The sequence below is a fragment of the Primulina tabacum genome, chromosome 13 (genome assembly GCF_025594145.1).
Source record: "Primulina tabacum isolate GXHZ01 chromosome 13, ASM2559414v2, whole genome shotgun sequence".
Lineage (NCBI taxonomy): Eukaryota > Viridiplantae > Streptophyta > Magnoliopsida > Lamiales > Gesneriaceae > Primulina > Primulina tabacum.
This window is the reverse complement of record NC_134562.1, coordinates 34,722,833-34,742,282: the sequence shown is the minus strand read 5'-3', so window position 1 is coordinate 34,742,282 and position 19,450 is coordinate 34,722,833. Positions and strand designations below refer to the sequence as shown.

The 19,450-nt window shown below is 36.7% G+C and overlaps 1 protein-coding gene, 1 long non-coding RNA gene and 2 pseudogenes across 2 annotated transcripts; 1 reads left to right on the top strand and 3 right to left on the bottom strand.

Annotated features, from left to right (window-relative positions):
* The first annotated feature begins 5,334 nt into the window (after positions 1-5,334).
* Positions 5,335-7,272, top strand: LOC142522722 (GDSL esterase/lipase At1g29670-like). Its single transcript, XM_075626259.1, has 5 exons — positions 5,335-5,576; positions 5,730-5,854; positions 6,071-6,316; positions 6,474-6,720; positions 7,038-7,272. Exons 1-5 carry the CDS (start codon positions 5,357-5,359, stop codon positions 7,262-7,264), a joined length of 1,065 nt encoding a protein of 354 aa, XP_075482374.1. The 5' UTR covers positions 5,335-5,356; the 3' UTR covers positions 7,265-7,272.
* Positions 7,273-7,929: 657 nt separating this feature from the next.
* Positions 7,930-9,451, bottom strand: LOC142522062 (cyclic phosphodiesterase-like; annotated as a pseudogene).
* Positions 9,452-11,315: 1,864 nt separating this feature from the next.
* Positions 11,316-12,054, bottom strand: LOC142522979 (uncharacterized). Its single transcript, XR_012814557.1, has 2 exons — positions 11,685-12,054; positions 11,316-11,579 (listed from the first exon to the last, which is right to left on the bottom strand). It is a non-coding gene; the product is annotated as an uncharacterized LOC142522979 (long non-coding RNA).
* Positions 12,055-12,365: 311 nt separating this feature from the next.
* Positions 12,366-19,178, bottom strand: LOC142522723 (putative LRR receptor-like serine/threonine-protein kinase At1g07650; annotated as a pseudogene).
* Between the last annotated feature and the right edge of the window lie 272 nt (positions 19,179-19,450).

The following is a 19,450-nucleotide window of genomic DNA, read 5'->3' as shown; positions in this document are numbered from 1 at the left end:
CTATAATATTTGTGAGGTGTTTTGTTCTCCTGTATTAAGAGAGTGTGTGTTCTCTTTGGAAACACAATGAGTGGTTGTACACCGTAAAATATTATAGTGGAATTCTTTTCATCTTGCCCGTGGTTTTTACCCTAATAATTTTTAGGGGTTTTCCACGTAAATCTCGGTGACCATTTTATTCTTTATTTTCGGGTTTTATTATCTCAAATTTCGCACGTGGGACCAACAAGTGGTATCAGAGCCTTGGTTTAAAATTTATTAAAATTCTAAGTATGCTCTGTGGTTGCAGCCTAGACTAATCTTCCACATCAGAAAAGATTTTTTTATTAAGGCGGAAAAAGTTGCTGCAAATCTGTATGTACTTTTGGGAGAAACACACAAAGAGACAGAACTAGATGTTGCATCAATTGGTTCAGGAGAAGAATTAACAGTGTTATGGCATAGAAAGCTCGGGCAAATGTCAGAACGAGGGTTGAAAATTCTCTTAGAACGGAAGCTGCTGCCGGGACTTACAAAAGTGTCACTACCCTTTTGTAAGCACTGTGTTACCAGTAAACAACACAGATTAAAGTTTGGCACTTCTACTGCCAAGAGCAAAAGCATATTAGAGTTGATTCATTCGGATGTTTGGCAAGCACCGGTTGTATCCCTAGGAGGAGCGAGATACTTTGTCTCGTTCATTGACGATTTCTCTAGGAGATGTTGGGCGTATCTAATCAAGAAGAAATCAGATGTTTTTCAGATCTTCAAAGATTTCAAAGCGCGGGTTGAACTTGATTCAGAAAAGAAAATCAAGTGTCTGAGGACTGACAATGGAGTAGAATATACCAGTGACGAATTTGATGCATATTGTCAACATGATGACATCAAAAGACAGTTTACGACGGCTTACACACCTAAACAGAATGGAGTGGCGGAGCGGATGAAAAGAACCTTGTTGGACAGAACAAGAGCTATGTTGAGGACTGTAGGTCTAGAAAATCATTTTGGGCAGAAGCAGTCAAAACCGCTTGTTATATTATCAATCGTTCTTCTTCAGTGGCGATTGATCTGAAGACTCCGATGGAGATGTGGACCGGGAAGCCGACATATTATTCTCATTTGCATACATTTGGATGTCTTGTGTACGTTCTGTACAATGAGCAAGAAAGATCGAAGTTGGATTCGAAATCCAAAAAATGTATCTTCTTGGGTTATGCTGATGGAGTAAAGGGGTTTCGCTTGTGGGATCCTACTGTTCACAAGCTTGTCATCAGCAGAGATGTTATCTTCGAGGAAGATAAAGTAAAGGGAGACAAAAGCACACCAAATTCAGAAACTACTATTTTTCAGGTGGAAAATAAGATAGATGAAGGTCAAGTTTCTTGTGAAGCAGTACCAGAGCACGAAGAACAAGAACATGTCGAGTCTGAAGTTTCCAATGTAAGGCAGTCAACTCGAAACAGAAGACCACCAGTTTGGCTTTCAGATTATGTCACTGAAAGCAACATTGCATATTGTCTATTATCAGAGGATGGTGAGCCGTCGAGTTTCCACGAGGCTACTCAAAGCTCGGATATATCCTTGTGGATGATAGCAATGCAAGAAGAATTGGAGGCATTAGACAAGAATAAAACTTGGGATCTTGTTACACTACCACAAGGAAGGAAAGTCATTGGAAATAGATGGGTCTATAAGATCAAGCGTGATGGTAATAACCAAGTGGAGCGGTATCGTGCTAGGTTGGTGGTAAAAGGGTATGCTCAGAAAGAAGGTTTTGACTTCAATGAGATATTTTCTCCTGTGGTTCGGCTTACAACAGTCAGAGTAGTGTTGGCATTGTGTGCGGTGTTTGACCTATATCTAGAACAGCTAGATGTGAAAACGGAATTTTTTCATGGAGATCTTGAAGAAGAAATCTATATGCTCCAGCCAGAAGGTTTTGCGGAAATAGGCAAAGAGAACTTGGTTTGCAGGTTGAAGAAATCTCTGTACGATCTCAAACAGGCGCCGAGGTGTTGGTACAAGAGATTTGATTCCTATATCATGAGCCTTAGATACAACAGATTGAATGCAGACCCTTGTACGTATTTCAAGAGGTCTGGTGATGATTATATCATTTTGTTGTTGTATGTGAACGACATGTTGGTAGCAGGCCCCAACAAAGATCATGTCCAAGGATTGAAGGCACAGTTGGCTAGGGAATTTGATATGAAGGACTTGGGTCCAGCAAACAAGATTCTAGGGATGCAAGTTCACCGAGACAGAAGTAACAGAAAGATTTGGTTTTCCCAGAAAAATTATTTGAAGAAAGTCTTGCAACGCTTCAACATGCAAGATAGTAAGCCAATCTCGACCCCTCTTCCTGTTAACTTCAAGTTATCCTCCGAGATGTGTCCTAGCAGTGAAGCAGAGAGGATAGAGATGTCTTGATTACCATATGCATCAGCAGTGGGAAGTTTGATGTTCGCCATGATCTGTACAAGACCGGACATTGCTCAAGCAGTGGGAGCAGTTAGTCGGTATATGGTGAATCCTGGACGAGAGTATTGGAGCACTATTAAGAGGATCCTTAGATACATTAAGGGTACCTCGAATGCTGCATTATGTTATGGAGGATCAGATTTTACACTCAGGGGCTATATCGATTCAGATTATGCAGGTGATCCTGATAAAAGGAAATCTACTACTGGTTATGTGTTTACACTTGCAGGGGGAGCAGTAAGCTGGGTTTCAAAACTGCAGACAGTTATGACGTTATCTACAACAGAGGCAGAATACATGGCAGCTACTCAAGCTTGCAAGGAGGCAATATGGATTAAAAGGTTATTGAAGGAGATCGGACACAAACAAGAGAATGTTCCTTTGTTTTGTGACAGTCAGAGTGCCGTGCACATCGTAAGGAATCCAGCCTTTCATTCCAGGACGAAACACATTGGAGTACAATTTCACTTTGTGCGGGAAGTAGTAGAAGAAGGAAGCGTGGATATGCAGAAGATCCATACGAAGGACAACATAGCTGATTTTCTGACCAAACCAGTAAACACTGATAAGTTTGAGTGGTGTAGATCCTCAAGTGGTCTAGCAGAAACGTAAGCAGCAGGGAATGATAAGATTGAAAGGATGTGTGGAGATGTGTTTGATTCGCAATCAAATCTCCAAATGGGAGAAATGTCGGCAAGAGTTTTTCAAAATGGGATCAGTCAAAACGTGTATTAAATGTGGACAGAAGGAAATTTCCACTGGCGGAAATTTTGTGGGAAGATGGAAGACGCGTTTTATACGCGTCTTCACACTGACAAGGGGCTCTATTAATAAAGCTCCCCCTTCATTCTGAAATCATATCTTCTTCGAGTTTTCTATCATCTTATAAGCATTTGAGTGCTTAGTTCTATAATATTTGTGAGGTGTTTTGTTCTCATGTATTAAGAGAGTGTGTGTTCTCTTTGGAAACACAGTGAGTGGTTGTACACCGTAAAATATTATAGTGGAATTCTTTTCATCTTGCCCGTGGTTTTTCCCTAATAATTTTTAGGGGTTTTCCACGTAGATCTCGGTGTCCATTTTATTCTTTATTTTCGGGTTTTATTATCTCAAATTCCGTACGTGGGACCAACACTTTCCACATTAAAGCTGACAATGCCGAATCGGCACCTATTGAAAAGGAGAAAAAATCTGACTTCTATCTAAACTATGTGAATCCTGACTTGGTTGTTGGTTCTAACCTCCCCAGATTCTAACAGCTAATGAAATGAAATATTTAAGCAAAGGAAACGACGTGAAACTTGATTATTCTTTTTCGAACTATAATAAACATATTTACAAACTGAAAATGAGCAAAACAAAGTTTAAGGATCGCTAAAACTTAGAAATGTTGGATCAATTTATTTATATGGGCTTATATGTGAATAATTATGTATTGTGGGTTGTCTATTAAGTTAAGCCCAAAATAAAGTGATCAATTAATGTTTCGGGTTATTGGGCTTTAATGTATCTAATGGGCTGTGGGCCTTTAATGTGTAGAGACATAAGTGTAATTTCTGTTTTTATGATGGGCTAAAACAGAAATATCAGAAGATATTGATGAACATTATCTATAAATATGGGTCATGGTCCCCAGATCTCGCGTTATCACTTTCACTATTTCTGCCCCATTAAGAAAATAGTTCTGAAGAGAAATTAAAGGACTCTCTCAAGGAAAGAGCGCGTAGATTTGGAAGATCAAGACACGTTCTAAACAATTCATGATTATGGCTTCATGTACGCTTCCACTTAAATTTTCAGTCAAATTCTTGATGATTTATCATGACGGATTCTGCGGTTTATGGGTTTTCCCCAACAAGAAAAACTAATAGAACAAGCTATTGTACAAGAAAACATGAAATTAAAGCGTATATCTTGATGAAATTTGAGTAAAATTAAGGACATTTCTCTCTCCCCTCCTTGTATTTATTCAAATTCCTTGGTCATGGGTCGGTTATCAACAAATGGGTTAAAATTGTGTGTTTCAATTTTTTATGGGTTGAGCTTGTATTCATTTAAATTTCATCTCCAACGTATATTTTTGTAGCGGAAAACAATATTTTTCATGGGTTTGAGTCGTGTGGGGAGATCTATTTCACAAAACTGACCTATAAGATGTCTTACCGGAGATTTGTGTATTTATTAATCGATCATCCTTGCAGTTAATTACTTCTTATTACTATTAACAATAACACCAATTAAATAATTTATTTTTATTGTTTATTATTATTCTTACAATTCAAATTATCAATAAAACAAACTAAAAATATGAATTAGGCAATCGAGGAGCTGATTTAAAATATTTATAGAAAAATCCCCGTTTAGGAAGACGAAGCAACAAAATTATATACACTGTACTCATTATGAACATTAGGTTGATCCCATTATTTGGGTCCATTGGTGTCCGTTTAGCCCATGGGTGTGCCGCAATTATTAATTTATTCAGCCGATATACTAGTATTATTGGTGAGTTCATTGTTATATTAGGTTAATTAAATCCATAAATATTAATTATATCATGATAAACCAATTCCTCCTTTAATTAGCTACTGCCAGGGGCTACTAAATTTATAAAGCTGTAAAAGGATCCCGCAGCTGGAATCCTTAATTGGCAGCAGAAAATTATTGATTAGGAGTTTGGAATTTGTAGCTGTCCCTTTTCTAGCTTTAACTATTAAAACTTTTATTTGACAAGTTTTTATTTAATTAAAGAAAGAATGAATGCATGATAGCCTTTTGTACGTAGCTTCATTTAACCATCAAGTTGATCAAAATGGCCAGTGAGGAGTGTTTTTGTTTTGCTGTATATATATGTGTATCATAATAGTTCGACTTCGAACCGATCGATTTCAAAATGTTTTTGTTGTTTATATTTTTTATCAAGTCATCGTTCTTGATCGAGGGGAAACCTCAAGTTCCTTGCTTGTTTATCTTTGGAGACTCACTGTTTGATAATGGCAACAATAATGATATTGCCACAGTAGCAAAGGTGGATTTTTCTCCTTACGGCATTGATTATCCGGGGAGCCCCACTGGTAGATTCTGTAATGGACGAATTATCCCGGATTTTATCGGTAAATTCTTATATTAAAATAGTCGGATTTTGGTTCTCAAATTGATTGATTTGTATGTATGTCCGAGTAGTTTGATCTTATTATTCCAACCAGCTTCGTTTATATCCAAATTAGTAACCCACCTCTTGATCAGTTTCTTGGTTCATGGTGCAGCTGAATACTTGGGTTTTGAAGAATATACTCCACCTTTTGCAAGTGCGACAGATTCGGACTATCTCACAGGAGTAAACTACGCATCGGGAGGCGGGGGGATCCTGAACTACACCAACTATTTTGTGGTAACAATTTGCACAGTTGTTGCATGCATATATCATCTGCCCACAATTTGCAAGTTTGGCTTAATGTTAGATTCATATACACATGCATAGATGAAATTTAACTATTTTTAATACGGGTTTGTTGAGAAGATTGCTCAGATTCCATTTCGAATTCAATGATCAATATACATCAACTTCACATTTTTAGAACCTGCATGTATTCATTATTTCTTGTAGGGTCATCAATACGACCTGGAAATGCAGATTGAGCATCATGCGTACACGGTCTCACAAGTTGAGCGTATACTTGGGAGTGCAACTCAGGCGGAAGAGCTTCTAAATAAGTGCATATACGCGAGTAACATTGGCAACAACGATATTCTCAACTACGTCTTAAACCCGATACTTAGCCCAGCTAGGAGATTATATACTCCAGATCAGCTTGCAGAAGTTCTGGTTCAAGCATACTCCCAACAACTTGAGGTTTCGCAACTAATGTCTCGAAATTCCAACTTGAGTTAAAATTTAATCCTCGATTTAATTCACAATCTTAATTCAAGTTTTTATTGGAAAGAGAGTACATATACATATATTCTAGCATATACCTTTAAGACATGTTAATACATTTTCTTGGATCCAGAAACTGTACAGCTATGGTGCAAGGAAAATAGCCGTTTTCGGAACCGCTCCGCTAGGCTGCATTCCTCAAGTATTACACCGTTATCCGACAGACGGAAAAATATGTGTGGAATGGATCAACAATGACGCGGAGCTATTCAATATAAGGCTGATATCTCTCATTGACCAGCTAAACACCAATCTACCTGATGCACAATTTATCTTCATAAACTACAATGCCATTTCATATGCAGATATTATAGAGTCCGGTATGTAATTAATAAAATTAAATTAAGTGTTTATAATTTTAAGAGAACTCAACAAAATCAAATGTCAAAAATTAAACATCCCAACTTTCGAAATGGTTCTTGTTTTTCTGTTTGAGAAAATGGTCCCCCACCCCCATCCCCACCAGGAAAACATGTTTGGCTGGATTGTTTTAATTTTGAAATAGTTTTGTAATCTGAAATGAAAAAGGTTAACAAAAATCTGATTTTAAAACTTAAATACAAACCTATTCCTGTATTCTTTTATCCAAAAAGGAATGTAGAATGTTCATACGTTCTGACATGAGTTTCACTTACAGTTGTTTCAGGTTTTGTAGTTGGTAATATTCCATGCTGTGTTACAGCGAGCACAAACGGGCTATGTTTTCGTGATTCGATTCCGTGTCCTGACAGAACAAAATTTTTCTTCTGGGATAATTATCACCCTACGGAGATATTAAACATGGCCGCGGCTAAGAGATTGTACAATGCATCATCACCACTTTACACCTATCCAATGGATCTGCAACAACTCGCTCTGAAATAACACTTGATAAACTAACTCGAATAAGATGATGCAATCCCTTGATCTCCATAAAAAAATTTTGTGTTTCAAATGTTATTTACTTGAATATTCTGCTTTGCAATTGTAATCGAGATCAACAAGTCGTTTTTGAAATATGAAGAAAATCTCATCAAAGTCATGGATAAATAATAGAACAAATTGTTTTATATATGCCTCCCGTTGTCCAGCAAATAGCCATATTACTCAATGAAAACATGATTGAAAGCAGTGAATACGATAATTTATCAATGCTCCTGGCATTGAAGTCAAAACCAGCTCCAAGAAACAATGTGTCTCTGGCAATGGGGTCGAGTGTCTTTCTTTTTATTTATCTCCTAAGGGATATTTGTGACACACTCACAACTAAGACAACCATGGTGAATGAAAACAACACAAAACATGCATACTCAAAACCGCACAAACAGGTGAAATAATTCAAAGCTGAGAGGTTTTAGCATTGATTTTCAACATATTTTGAATTATATTTGGGTACTGGATGCAACACATCTAGTCATTCACCAACTCTATAGAAAAGATTGTGTACTAACTTCTATAAAATTGGATGTATTAATCTTAAAATGAAGTAACAAAGAAGACACAGGATTATTACTAGTCGGCGGCTTCTTCATAGTTTGCTCCATCCTCAAAAAGGCCAACTGCGATAAACTTAACAAGTCCTGAGCTCACATTCAGCCACCTTCTCCCATGATTTGCAACTTTTATCCTCCGTGTCAGTTTTGTATAATGCTAAATGTGTTATCTTGAAGCTTAGACTGCCAATGTTTTCATCGAGAACGTAAGCTTTCTCACAAGCTGTTTTCTTTTCCTCTCCGGTTATATTACCGTAGAGGAGGCTCAAGTGTGGCATATAAGCTGCAAACATCATGATGTGTCGGTTGGAAGCTAACACAGTCTGCACTCAAACAGCACATACATCACATTAAGTTTCTTAAAATAAATCAAGTTTTGCTACTTCAATTTTAAAAAAAACTGAATTAAAATACTTTTGTTCTGCCCTGTTCTGGAATCACGTAGAGTTGTAAGTCGAGAACAATGCACTTCCTCCCATCATTTCATTCAATGATGAATAATATTCGAGGTCTCATTCGAGGGTTCTACATCATATCGTTTCTCCATTTTTCTGCCTTCATCTTCTTTTGTTTATGCAATTCATGACCTTAATCTTAGTGTCTGGCGTTATGTTAGTGATTTACATTCATAGGGAAGGAATCAAAGGTTTAAATCCGAATTTCGAGAATCAGAAGTAGTGGCATGACTTACGCGTCGAGTTCTTGTAATCAAAACAACCACAGCAATGTGCACTAGCACCCACCACCTGTTTCAGAGGAGTTTCATAAAAGCAACATTAGACCAATAAAATACTACAGTGTCATGTACACTCCCAGAAAGAGAGTGAGCTTTTAAATTCCATTCTTAACTTTTTGTCGTAGTCGTCAGATAAAATCAGAGAAATACTCATTGTTTTCCCTTGATTCTCCTCTCTCTTTCAATCAAACTTCAAAAGCACAGTTCTTTTCAATACGAAAGGCAGCAAAACATTCTAAAGAATCTGCTGACATTCTAACATTGTATACCATCACAAGCTAAAAAGAATTTAATAATTTCTAAGCGTTCAAAAACAAAAACTCAAAAATATTTAAGAATGTTCAAAGTACCAAACAACCCAAAATTTTCAAAACAAATAACATAATGAATACGATATCTTCTATCTCCCAATCAACAGAGTTTTCTCCCCCATCTTGTTTGATCAGACCCTCAGCCCACTAGCTCCAACTCTCAATTCCATGAACCAAAGCATAGTCTATACTCAAAGATTTAATTTTGATTCAAATAAACGAGATTCCAATCTCAGCACGTATAAACAAATCATTTCAAAAGATCACCTGAGGTGTTGGATGAAGCAGAAGAAAAACACACTGGTAAAACAAAGTTCCCGTGGAAACTCTATCCACGCGGGCATCGTATGACTCGAGTCTCTCCACAAGCCTTGGTGAAACGGTCAGGTGCCTCGCTCTCCGTCAAACTAACGGCCCCATTCCCAACAACTGTCACGTGCGGCTCGAACTGGGGCCCACCGAACTCCGATCTGAGACCCTCCATGAGCTTCTTCAGTCTCGGCCTTGAGCTGCCGAAATATGAGTAGTACATATTAAATCTTTTAAGCCATCTTCAACTGTGCAGTCCATTACATTGAACAGTCTCGGAATCCCTCTCGTTCCGGTGTTGGATCGGTTCATTCATGTTCCCTCCACCTAGAAGCCTGTCAGGAGCCGCTCATTGTCCGTGCAACCTCATGGCACCGGCGATCACCCCCCGCCCTTTTCGGCCCCGGGCCTCACATGCTCACCAGCTTCCGCTTGGTTCGTCCCCGAACCACACCATACTAAGAGAGGTCGGCTCTGATACCACTTAAATGTTACGCCCCGAAACTCGGGATTGACACCGGCTATGTTTAACAATCACACAATCGAAACAACAAGCATTTATAGTATAGTGTAAACCGAAACCAATTTATAACTCATAATTTCAATGAAATAAACATTGTCTTTACAAAACCGAAATCTCAAAAAGACGACAGAATTAAATGCGGACACGTAAAACTGAATTAAAAATCAACTTAATCTAAAATCTTGAAGTCTCGCATTCACCAGCCCCAAAACTGGTCTGATTCCTCCTCCTCGATTTCCTCCTCGGATTTCTCTGGGACAGGTTGTAAGGGGGGTGAGTATTTTGGGAAATACTCAGCAAGTGGGGGAATATCGAGCACAATAAAACAAAATGCATAAATTTCGAAACACATGACTTGCATACATACTTCATAAACATGCATAACATTTACCAGCCACTATGATTTATCTAACTTTCTATGGTTTACTGACGTCAGTCCCTAATTTTTACTCCTCTAAGGGGGCGAGGCCGTATAGCGGTTATATCCCCCACCGCATAAGGGTACGTCATGGTTGGGATTCCCACCCATATACAATCGACTTCTCACAGTGTTTAAAACCGAATGACAACAACACAAGAAGGAGTAGGAAAAGAATTGTACTCGACCGAAGTTTTTATCCAAAAACCGAAAAATCACATACGCATTAACTGAATTTTAAGATTTTAAAACATCCCACTTACAGTATCTTTAGCTGCGAAAAACGTAGGTGCTCGGCTTCGGGAAGTGGATCGTTCCTTGTTCTTCACTCGGCGGCACTACGGCTCGCTTTTCTTGGAAGATTTTCGGCATAGTGTGGCTAGGGAGTTGCTGAAATTTTCGGACCTTTTAGTTCTGAATTTTCGAGAATTTGGGTGAGTTGAGGAGTGGGGGTGATGTCATATTTATAGGTGAAGGGAGAGGAGCCAAATTTGGTACTCAAATCATACCAAAATCATGCCAAATCTCATAGATTGACTCCAATATTCCTTGCTATTTTTCGAAAATTCAGCTACTAAAGTTGTGAGATTCATTCTTGATCTCATTACCCTCCAAAATTTCGAAAATATGATGGCTAGGGTAAGGATTTTTTTCTTTGTGCACAAGTTTGATGATTATTTCCAATTTATCTTGTATGCTTCCTTGTATCCATGCCTCACAATATCTAGGCATATATTCTAGGAGGATTTTCGAAAATCCTATTCAATATTATGTCTAAATTCTTAAGTCTTGCACAAATCTTCCATAATCTTGTATTATTTCCCACAAATTTCGAAATTTGCATGCACAAGTCTAGATTTTATTGTCTTGATAATAAAATTTGCCAATCAACCAAATTTCCAATATTTATATCTTATTCTAGTACAAGGTTCCAAAGTCGTAATTTCCTTGCAAATAATTAATTATACCGGGAAAATCCGGTTTTTACATCTCTTGACTTCCATGGAGATTGGGAACTCGAACAGAGACCCGATAATTTCAAGAAAGGAGAGGGATCGACTGAAGTGAATTTACTGGGAGATTCAAGAGCGCTCCATGTTTCCAAAATTGGATTTTGATCATCCGCAGTTTTCTTAAATAATTATTTTTCTTCATTGTACGCGAATGGATAACACTAATATTCCAAATAGGCTGCAAGGCGATGTACTAAATTGGGCTACGGGTCCAAATTCTCATAAATTATAATATTTGTAGTTTGAGTTTAGAGTTTCAAATTAAACAATTGGCTCGATGTATATCAGAAATAAAAATTTGTACTTTATCCTGCGTTTTCATTTGTGCAAGGCTGTTGTCTTTTCTACCTGTATTTCCTTTCCAATCCACCTTCCCTTCAACAAATTCAACTTTATCCTGCGTTTTCATGTGAGCGATTAACATAAGACGTGAATATGGCAAAAGTGCTCAGTTGAAAGATTACAAATTGATGGATTATTTGTTTGAACAGACCGAATGTACCATTAGCAATAGGTGTTTCTTGAACCCTTTTGTAGAGTAATACAGGTAGCAAGAATGGAAAAGGCTGGCACTTCTGATCAAGCTATAAATATGTTGTGTTATCATGGAGCAGTGATCACCGAATTTTTATGAACATTTGCATTTTGTCTCAATATCCTTGTACAGGATGTTGGAATTTTGCCGGTTTTGGAAGGTAGATTCCGCTAACAGTGTCGACCAGTGGCGACGATGATGGGAAAAAGGCGGCAACGGACTCATTCTCTTTCGGCTGTGAAATTCCTGAAATATACAAAAGCCCTTTGGATTTGACATTTTGGCCATTTTCTGGTAACCAGAAATTTTACATCAACATCAGCGCTGTTCAGCACAATCTCCTCGTGAAAATAATTTGATAATTTTAAAATTCCATAACAGTGAAAGTTATATTTTTTTCTCAAATAATTTGCATTTTTTTAAATTTGTGTTCCTTATGTCAATCAATTTATCTTCTCAGTCCATTAATTTACGATTTTTACCTTAATTTTAGTCATTTTTTCATAGGATTATTGACGTAACGCCAAAAAATGATCGTATCCAAAAAAAATGTTGATTTAACACCACATATTGTTGATATGTCCGATATCACTTCAATAATTAGAAGAAAAAGGAGTAAAACTGAAAAAAAAAATACAAGTTCCACAATAAATATAAAGGCTATACAAAATAAAATATTGTCTTTATTCATTCAGTAATACCATTTGTCACTTTATTTATCAATGAGGTTTGCGATAATGCAATTTTCTAAATGTACATGTCTTGAGTCTTCTGGCAAGAAGGAACAATCATCGAAGTGTTGCATTTCTAAGTCTAAAGCAATCAAAAAACCTGCTGCACAAAAGATCTAGTGAAACCATATTCGCCAACCTTCCCTTGCGAATGAAGATCAGGGACATTTTCTGGCACTAGCATTTTCTTCGGTCACATTTGAATGAACAAGGGCCACAGATGCACTCGAATCGTTGTACTCGAATTTTTCTCTAAGTTCGTTAAGCTTCAATTCACTACTATAAATGGATGGATCCATGTTAAACTCCTGAATGCTGACGTTACCTTGTAACATGCTAACTACCTCAGACATTGTAGGCCTGAGTGCTGGAGATGGACTAGTGCATAAGAGTGCAATCCTGATCAACTTCTCTGCTTCTTCCACATCAAGGTCTGGAAGCAATCTTGGATCCACTAACTCCATAAGCTTTCCTCTTTTCTGTAGAACAAGAGCCTGACAATACAAGTAACAGCAGAAGCATTCAAGAAATATGTTCGAACTTTACATTCTTAGAACATATGATTTATTCTTACCCGGTCGAGAAGACAAAAGTAACCATCACTGGGACGAAATCTGGTATTGTTCATTCCAGCAACAAGTTCCAGTGTGACAATACCAAAACTGTGTACATCTGCTTTGTAGGTTAGATGACCCCATAGTGCATATTCAGGAGCCATGTATCCCATGCAAATATAAAAAACAAAAAGTTTTCAGCATCATGAAAAATTGCAGAATCGAGTATTTACTATTGTACCAAAAGCTGTAGTAAAATGATATTTGCAACTCAAATCTTCAAAATTATGAAGCATCCCACATTTTGATTACATGCATGCAAATACACATTATAGAGGTAATTATTGCTTCCTAAGAAAGCATTTCTGTTAGTAACCAAATACAAATGCATTAGTTCAATGATCCTGAATAGAATAAAATCATAGGCATTGAATTATATTTAGACGTGCAGTTTTCACAGGAAAAGTACTTGATATTCATGCCAAGTTTCTGTTCCAAGGGAAGAAATAGATACTTCTCATGATAGCAGGTTAGTAAGAGATGCTATTTGCCAAATAATGGACAAAATAACATTGGCACAAATAAAATGAAGGAAGCTCACATAGTTCCAGCGACTTTAGTGATGATGTGAGTGTTATCATCTTCTTCAAGTTTGGCTAATCCGAAATCTGAAATTTTAGGATTGAGATCTTTGTCCAGAAGAACATTGTTTGCTTTAATATCTCTATGGACAACTTTCAAAGTTGATTCTTCATGCAAAAAGGCCAAGCCTTTTGCTAGGCCAATGCATATTTTTCGCCTCGTCAACAAATTCATATCCAACTGCCATTCTTCTGGTCCTGTACCGGACAACATAGATGCCATTATTACATGCTTCCATCAAATGATACATGGTAATTCTGGAACGATTCCAGCAGTTGGCAAGGGAGGCAATCGTTCTGGCTGAAACAAAAAAAATGAATTTAATGCGTCTTTTTCCTACAAGTGGAAATTTCACCGCCTAAACTTTATTTTATCTGCTTCACCTTGCCCTCCAACTCCTAAATTCCTGGATCCACCATGGTATCAAGTATCAACACTTGAAGATTTCCTTTTACCAAATAGAGCACGAGCAAGGCTGTTGTTCTCCATGTATTCATACACCAGTAGTAATTGGTTTCCATCAACGCAGCATCCATACAGTTTCACAAGATTTGGATGATGTAAACCAGATATTATCCCCACTTCATTTACAAATTCGTGGTTCCCTTGCTTTGACTTGGAAGAAAGCTGCTTTACAGCAATTACTGTACCATCCAATAATGTGCCCTGAAGAAGAGAGTTAGGTTATATAACCTATTTGTTCCACCTTAAATCCAACTTTGGCATCCCATACCTTGTAGACAGATCCAAAACCACCTTCCCCAATTTTGTTTTCAGAATTGAAGTTGTTGGTGGCTGCTTTGATTTGCCTAAAAGTAAAAAATCCAGTACACAAATCTAATCCTCTTAGCTCTGCAAAAGAGAAGGTTTTATATGGAGCGTCAAAAACCTTTTATGTTTGACATCTCCGTCCAAACAATACTGTAAGAAAGATTTAACAGAGGCAGTCACATGACCTTGTTCCCTTGATATCTTGTTGCTACGGTGTTTCCACCAAAAGAAACAGGTAACTGCGAGAATTAGAAATAAGGCCAGAAGAGCTGCTCCGGTTCCGATTAATATATTTTTTCTTTTATTAGATGGGGGTTTGAAATCTACATCACAGGAATACAGAATGACACATACTGAAATCTTGTAGTTTCTTATTTGTACTAGAAAATTCACATGATAGAAATTACCGGATTTCACAGAAATAGCAGATATCAGAGGGCCATAAGTTCCTCGATTTGGTACTGCTGTTGATCCCTTCCCAGCATAATGAAACCTAATCTCCTGAGTTTTATTTATTACCGTCGTCTTAAATGTTTGTATCACAGTTTTGTCAACTCCATTTGCCTCTCTCTATATCAAAATCCTTCAGTTTTTGTTCACCCTGCACCAAATTACAGAGTTGAGACAATCACCTAAAAAGCCCAACCGAAATTGCAAATTATTCATGCAGCACCTGAATACACATCAAACATCCGTCTACCCAAACTTTGAAATGAACGGTTATCCCTGAAAACTATCTCTGCAAAGTGAAGTTTAACAGTGTAGTTTCCATTTGCTAAGCAACGTCCATAATAAGGGAGAGATATAGGAGAAAGGCGAGCAGTCATGTACAATCCTGAGTCATTTACTCTGAGAGTGGATATATTATTTGCTACATATTCACTCATGCTTGAATTACGGCCCCAAAAGTCTCCTGTATTACTCGCTCCCCAGTTTTCTCTAGAGTGAACGAATTTCGCAGGACCTGATGATTCTTCATCTCCTTCAAAAAAGGTGTCTCCAATCTTAATCCCTCCACCACCACAGTTAACATGAAATGAGTACCAATCTGTGAAAAAGAATTTGACTACCAGTTACAATATGGGATAAGATTAATCACTTTAAATAAAAACATTAGTAAAAGAGTTTATTACCCTTTGAACAAGGAGAACTTCTCAGGCATTTGTCAAGCTCTCTGAAGTGGGGTTACAGAGAGTCAAAATAAAGTTACAAGTGATTATTATGACAAACATCAAAACTCACAAAGTTTTTCCTTCGTTATAGCCTTTGAACAAATTCCTGATTATTTAGAGCACGAGAAAATAAAATAAGCATAAGGAAACCTTAATGATATCTTAAAGCAATGAAAAGTATGAGAGCAAATGGCTCACAAAGTTTCCCGACAAGTTGAGGGCACAGAGGTCTCCGTGAAATTATTGTAAGAAAGATCAAACTGGCTGCATACAATGATATAAATGAATGCTACTGATCATCTCAATCAAATTTATACAGTTGTTTGACCTTGCATAATGCAGATAAATGTCAATCACACAGATCAAAAAGCACAAATTCAACGTACTATACGAGTCTCTGTTCTTCATCCACTCAGGAACCGACACCGTAAGAAAGTTTTGCGTCAGATACCTAGCCAATAACACCAAATCAAACTTTATTTAATCTGTACATTTATTTCATAAATGTTAAAGCAGAACTATCAATAATGATAATACAAATATGCCAGATGAATTTCTTTAATAAAATGTTGCTGATCCAGTGAAAGCAACACATATTCCATAGCAAACTGGACATCCATCAATTTAGTTCGGAGTGCCCCGGCTTTGTTATTTCAAAATTACAAGAACTAATTGACATGCTTTCCCACCGCTTGGTTTTTTGACAACAAAGTTTTGAAACAAAGTGTCTTAAAATTTTAAAGAAGAGATGGCATAGCGTCCAGTTACGTGTTCTGTAGGTTGTTGAGGCCTTCAAGATCTGGAATCTGTCCTGTCAAGCTGTTAAAACTTAGATCCCTGCCATCAAAGTTACAGGAGTTTCATAATTAATGTTGATGTGAAATTTGTAATGAACGAAAAAGATTAGCTCAATGTTAATGTAACAGGAACAGAAAGGGGAGTTCAAGAATTTAAGAAGAATGCATCAGAAACAATAATATTGAAAAACTTTAATTTTAATTTTTCCCCTCAACATGTTTAGATGAACAATGTGTCAATCGTCTTTAAGTACAAGGAAAATTAAGCGAGTGAGTCATGGAAAAATGTGTAACAATTCAGTCAGAATAAAAACATATAGACAGATATCAGACAGGAACTAGGATGAAAGGTTACAATATTTTCAATGCTGGCATATTTTTCAAGTATCCCGGAATTTCCCCAGATAAATTGCAGCTCCTTAACATCCTGTAGCCAAAATACTTGTCTTTGAATTGATATTTATTAGGAATGAAAGCTATCAAAATGTCCAGATGGTTTTGGCATAATTATTGGTGCTCACAATTTGTTCATTTTTGTCATGTCTCTCAGCAATGGAAACTTCGAAGCTCCTCCACTCAAGTCACTGATTCTTCTGCATAGGTAATCGTAGTAATAATAATCACAATCATGTTCAATAGTAAACATGAACAGATAAATATGTAAAGAACGTGTGTTTGATAAGATTTTGCATTATTGTGTTTTGATTATTTTTGTTATTGATATTTTAGGATACAATTTACTTCATTGACTTGTTAAATAACATAGTTTTTCATTTCTTCACTGATATTGATTTTGTAAACTCGATTTTTTTTCTAATGATTATTTTGTCATGAGACATCTCACAACTTGAATAATTATCTCTGTGTTATTTTTAATTAAGTTTATTTGTGTATTATATTATTCTGCTTCATGTTGTCACAAGACAACATTTATATATGAGACACAATCTTTAATGTTATGTTAAACAAAGTTCTTGAAACAATATTTAGACAGAACTGGAAAAGATATGCACAAGATTTTTACTCACAGTTCAGTTAAATTCTTCAAAACCGAAATACTAGAATGAATCGGTCCTTCAAAACCACTGGCCTGCATCTCTCTTTTAGAGACATAAATCTATTAAGGAAATCACTTTAAATATGGCATCACATATTATTTCTGTTTGGACAGAACTTACAACATCTGGAGTTGTGTCCAACTTAGAAAACTCGGTATGTTTCCAGAGAAGCGATTGCTGCTTAGCCTACTGCATTAAAAAAAAATGATATAACATAATGATTTTCTCTCATTGCGCAGAAATTTAACTACGATACTCACAGTTCTGTCAAGTTCGTTAGATTATTTAGCTCCTTTGGCAACTCACCAGTTAAATTATTGTCACTTCGGATTCTGCGTTAGCCAAAAATAAGAAAGGTGTTATAGCACCATCTATTTGAAAATAAATTCAACTTTTAATCCCACATAAAATGCCTCACAGGTTCTCCAAGTTGATCAGTTTCCCTAGCTCTGCCGGAACGGTCCCATTAAATTGGTTGCTCTCCAGACTCCTGAAAACTCAATAGGCTTCATAACTAAACAGGGACGTGATCTTAAACAAAACATATATGCAGTGATACACAAAATATCCTTGTGTATATCGCGAGATAGAGTTTCTCACATATATACAAGTGTAGTAATGTTTCCCAAGTATTTCGGTATGGGGCCGGATAAGCGGTTTACAATGACAGACCTGCAGAAACACCACTCATGATGAAATACGAAGATTAATTATCATCAGAGGGTGTGATAAAATTAAGCTTTCGTTGAATCTCACAGGTATTCTAAGTTAGTAGATGCCCATTCTGGAGGGATCGTTCCACTAAGGAAATTGCGAGTAAGATCACTGCAACCATCGGATGAAGTCCTCATCAGCGATACAATTACTTAATTGTTTTGTGGAATAAAACACATTGAAGTTCTAGATACATTGTATTTAGATAGGGTAGCTTTGCCAGGGAAGGCGGGAGGACACCAGCTAAATCCTGTCCTTTAAGAAATCTGTTGGCAAAGAACCAAAGACTTAACTCAGTGAACGGCATGCCAAATTGAAATCTATAACTATGTTTAGGTGGATGATTTTAAGTATTCCACAAACATATGGTACACAATTTGCATGGCTTGAGGATATTATTTAAGCCTAAGTTCATAAATATTCCAACAGATGCGAGATATGATTATCTAATAGTTGTCAAGCAAACAACATATCAGAAAGTACATTCTATGAGATTTGCACAGAGTTCAACAGCCGAAAACGACTAATTCAAGGTCATAAGTCAGAACAGCACTGATAAAAAAAAAATGAAAGAAACTTTCCTTCAGCCGGAAAAAACCTACATTTTTTGCACATGGCATGCTCCATCGGTGTAAGAACAATCACAGATGACAGAATTGTTGTACCACGGCATATCAGCTCTTTTAGACGTATTCCAGTTTGAGTTTCCGTCACATGGGATTAAGCTTGAAGTCCCAGTCCTTTTTTCCCAATTGATCAGCTATTTCAAGAAGAGCATTCTCTGCTAAGATCATGCTATTAAATATAAATCTACACAACCTTTAAATAAGGAGGCTATGAAAAAAGTGCTTCAAATGTAAGAAAGGGGATCTTACTTTCTTCCTCAGGGAGATTATTACTCTGACCCGAAACGAATCTTGCTTCCAAGCACAGAAAAATGATCAGCGTGTACCTGAACGAAAGTAGGAATTCAAGAACAGCCGACATCTCCTGTGACTTTAAAACTCATAAATTATATGCATGCAAGCGACATTATATACTGAAGATGAATCAGAAAGTTTAATATTATCTTATAAAGTTAAAATCAGGTAGTGGTGAATTTTCAGGGCCATAAATGTAATTATATATGTTTATATGTCATCAATAAAATAAGTTATAAATTTATGTGATCTAATTTAGAATAAGAATTGACTTAAGGACTTAAATGTCATGATATTATTGTGTGGATATCATATATAATATTTTTGGTTTATCGAGAAACCAAATTAAAAATAATAAAACTTGTTTAATTATA

Bases quoted from the DNA above. Each gene is read 5' to 3' on its own strand.
- LOC142522722 (XM_075626259.1), top strand. From the start codon at position 5,357: ATGTTTTTGTTGTTTATATTTTTTATCAAGTCATCGTTCTTGATCGAG. The intron at 6,317-6,473 runs GTTTCGCAACTA...TCTTGGATCCAG, and splicing joins CATACTCCCAACAACTTGAG to AAACTGTACAGCTATGGTGC. The intron at 6,721-7,037 runs GTATGTAATTAA...TTTCACTTACAG, and splicing joins TGCAGATATTATAGAGTCCG to TTGTTTCAGGTTTTGTAGTT.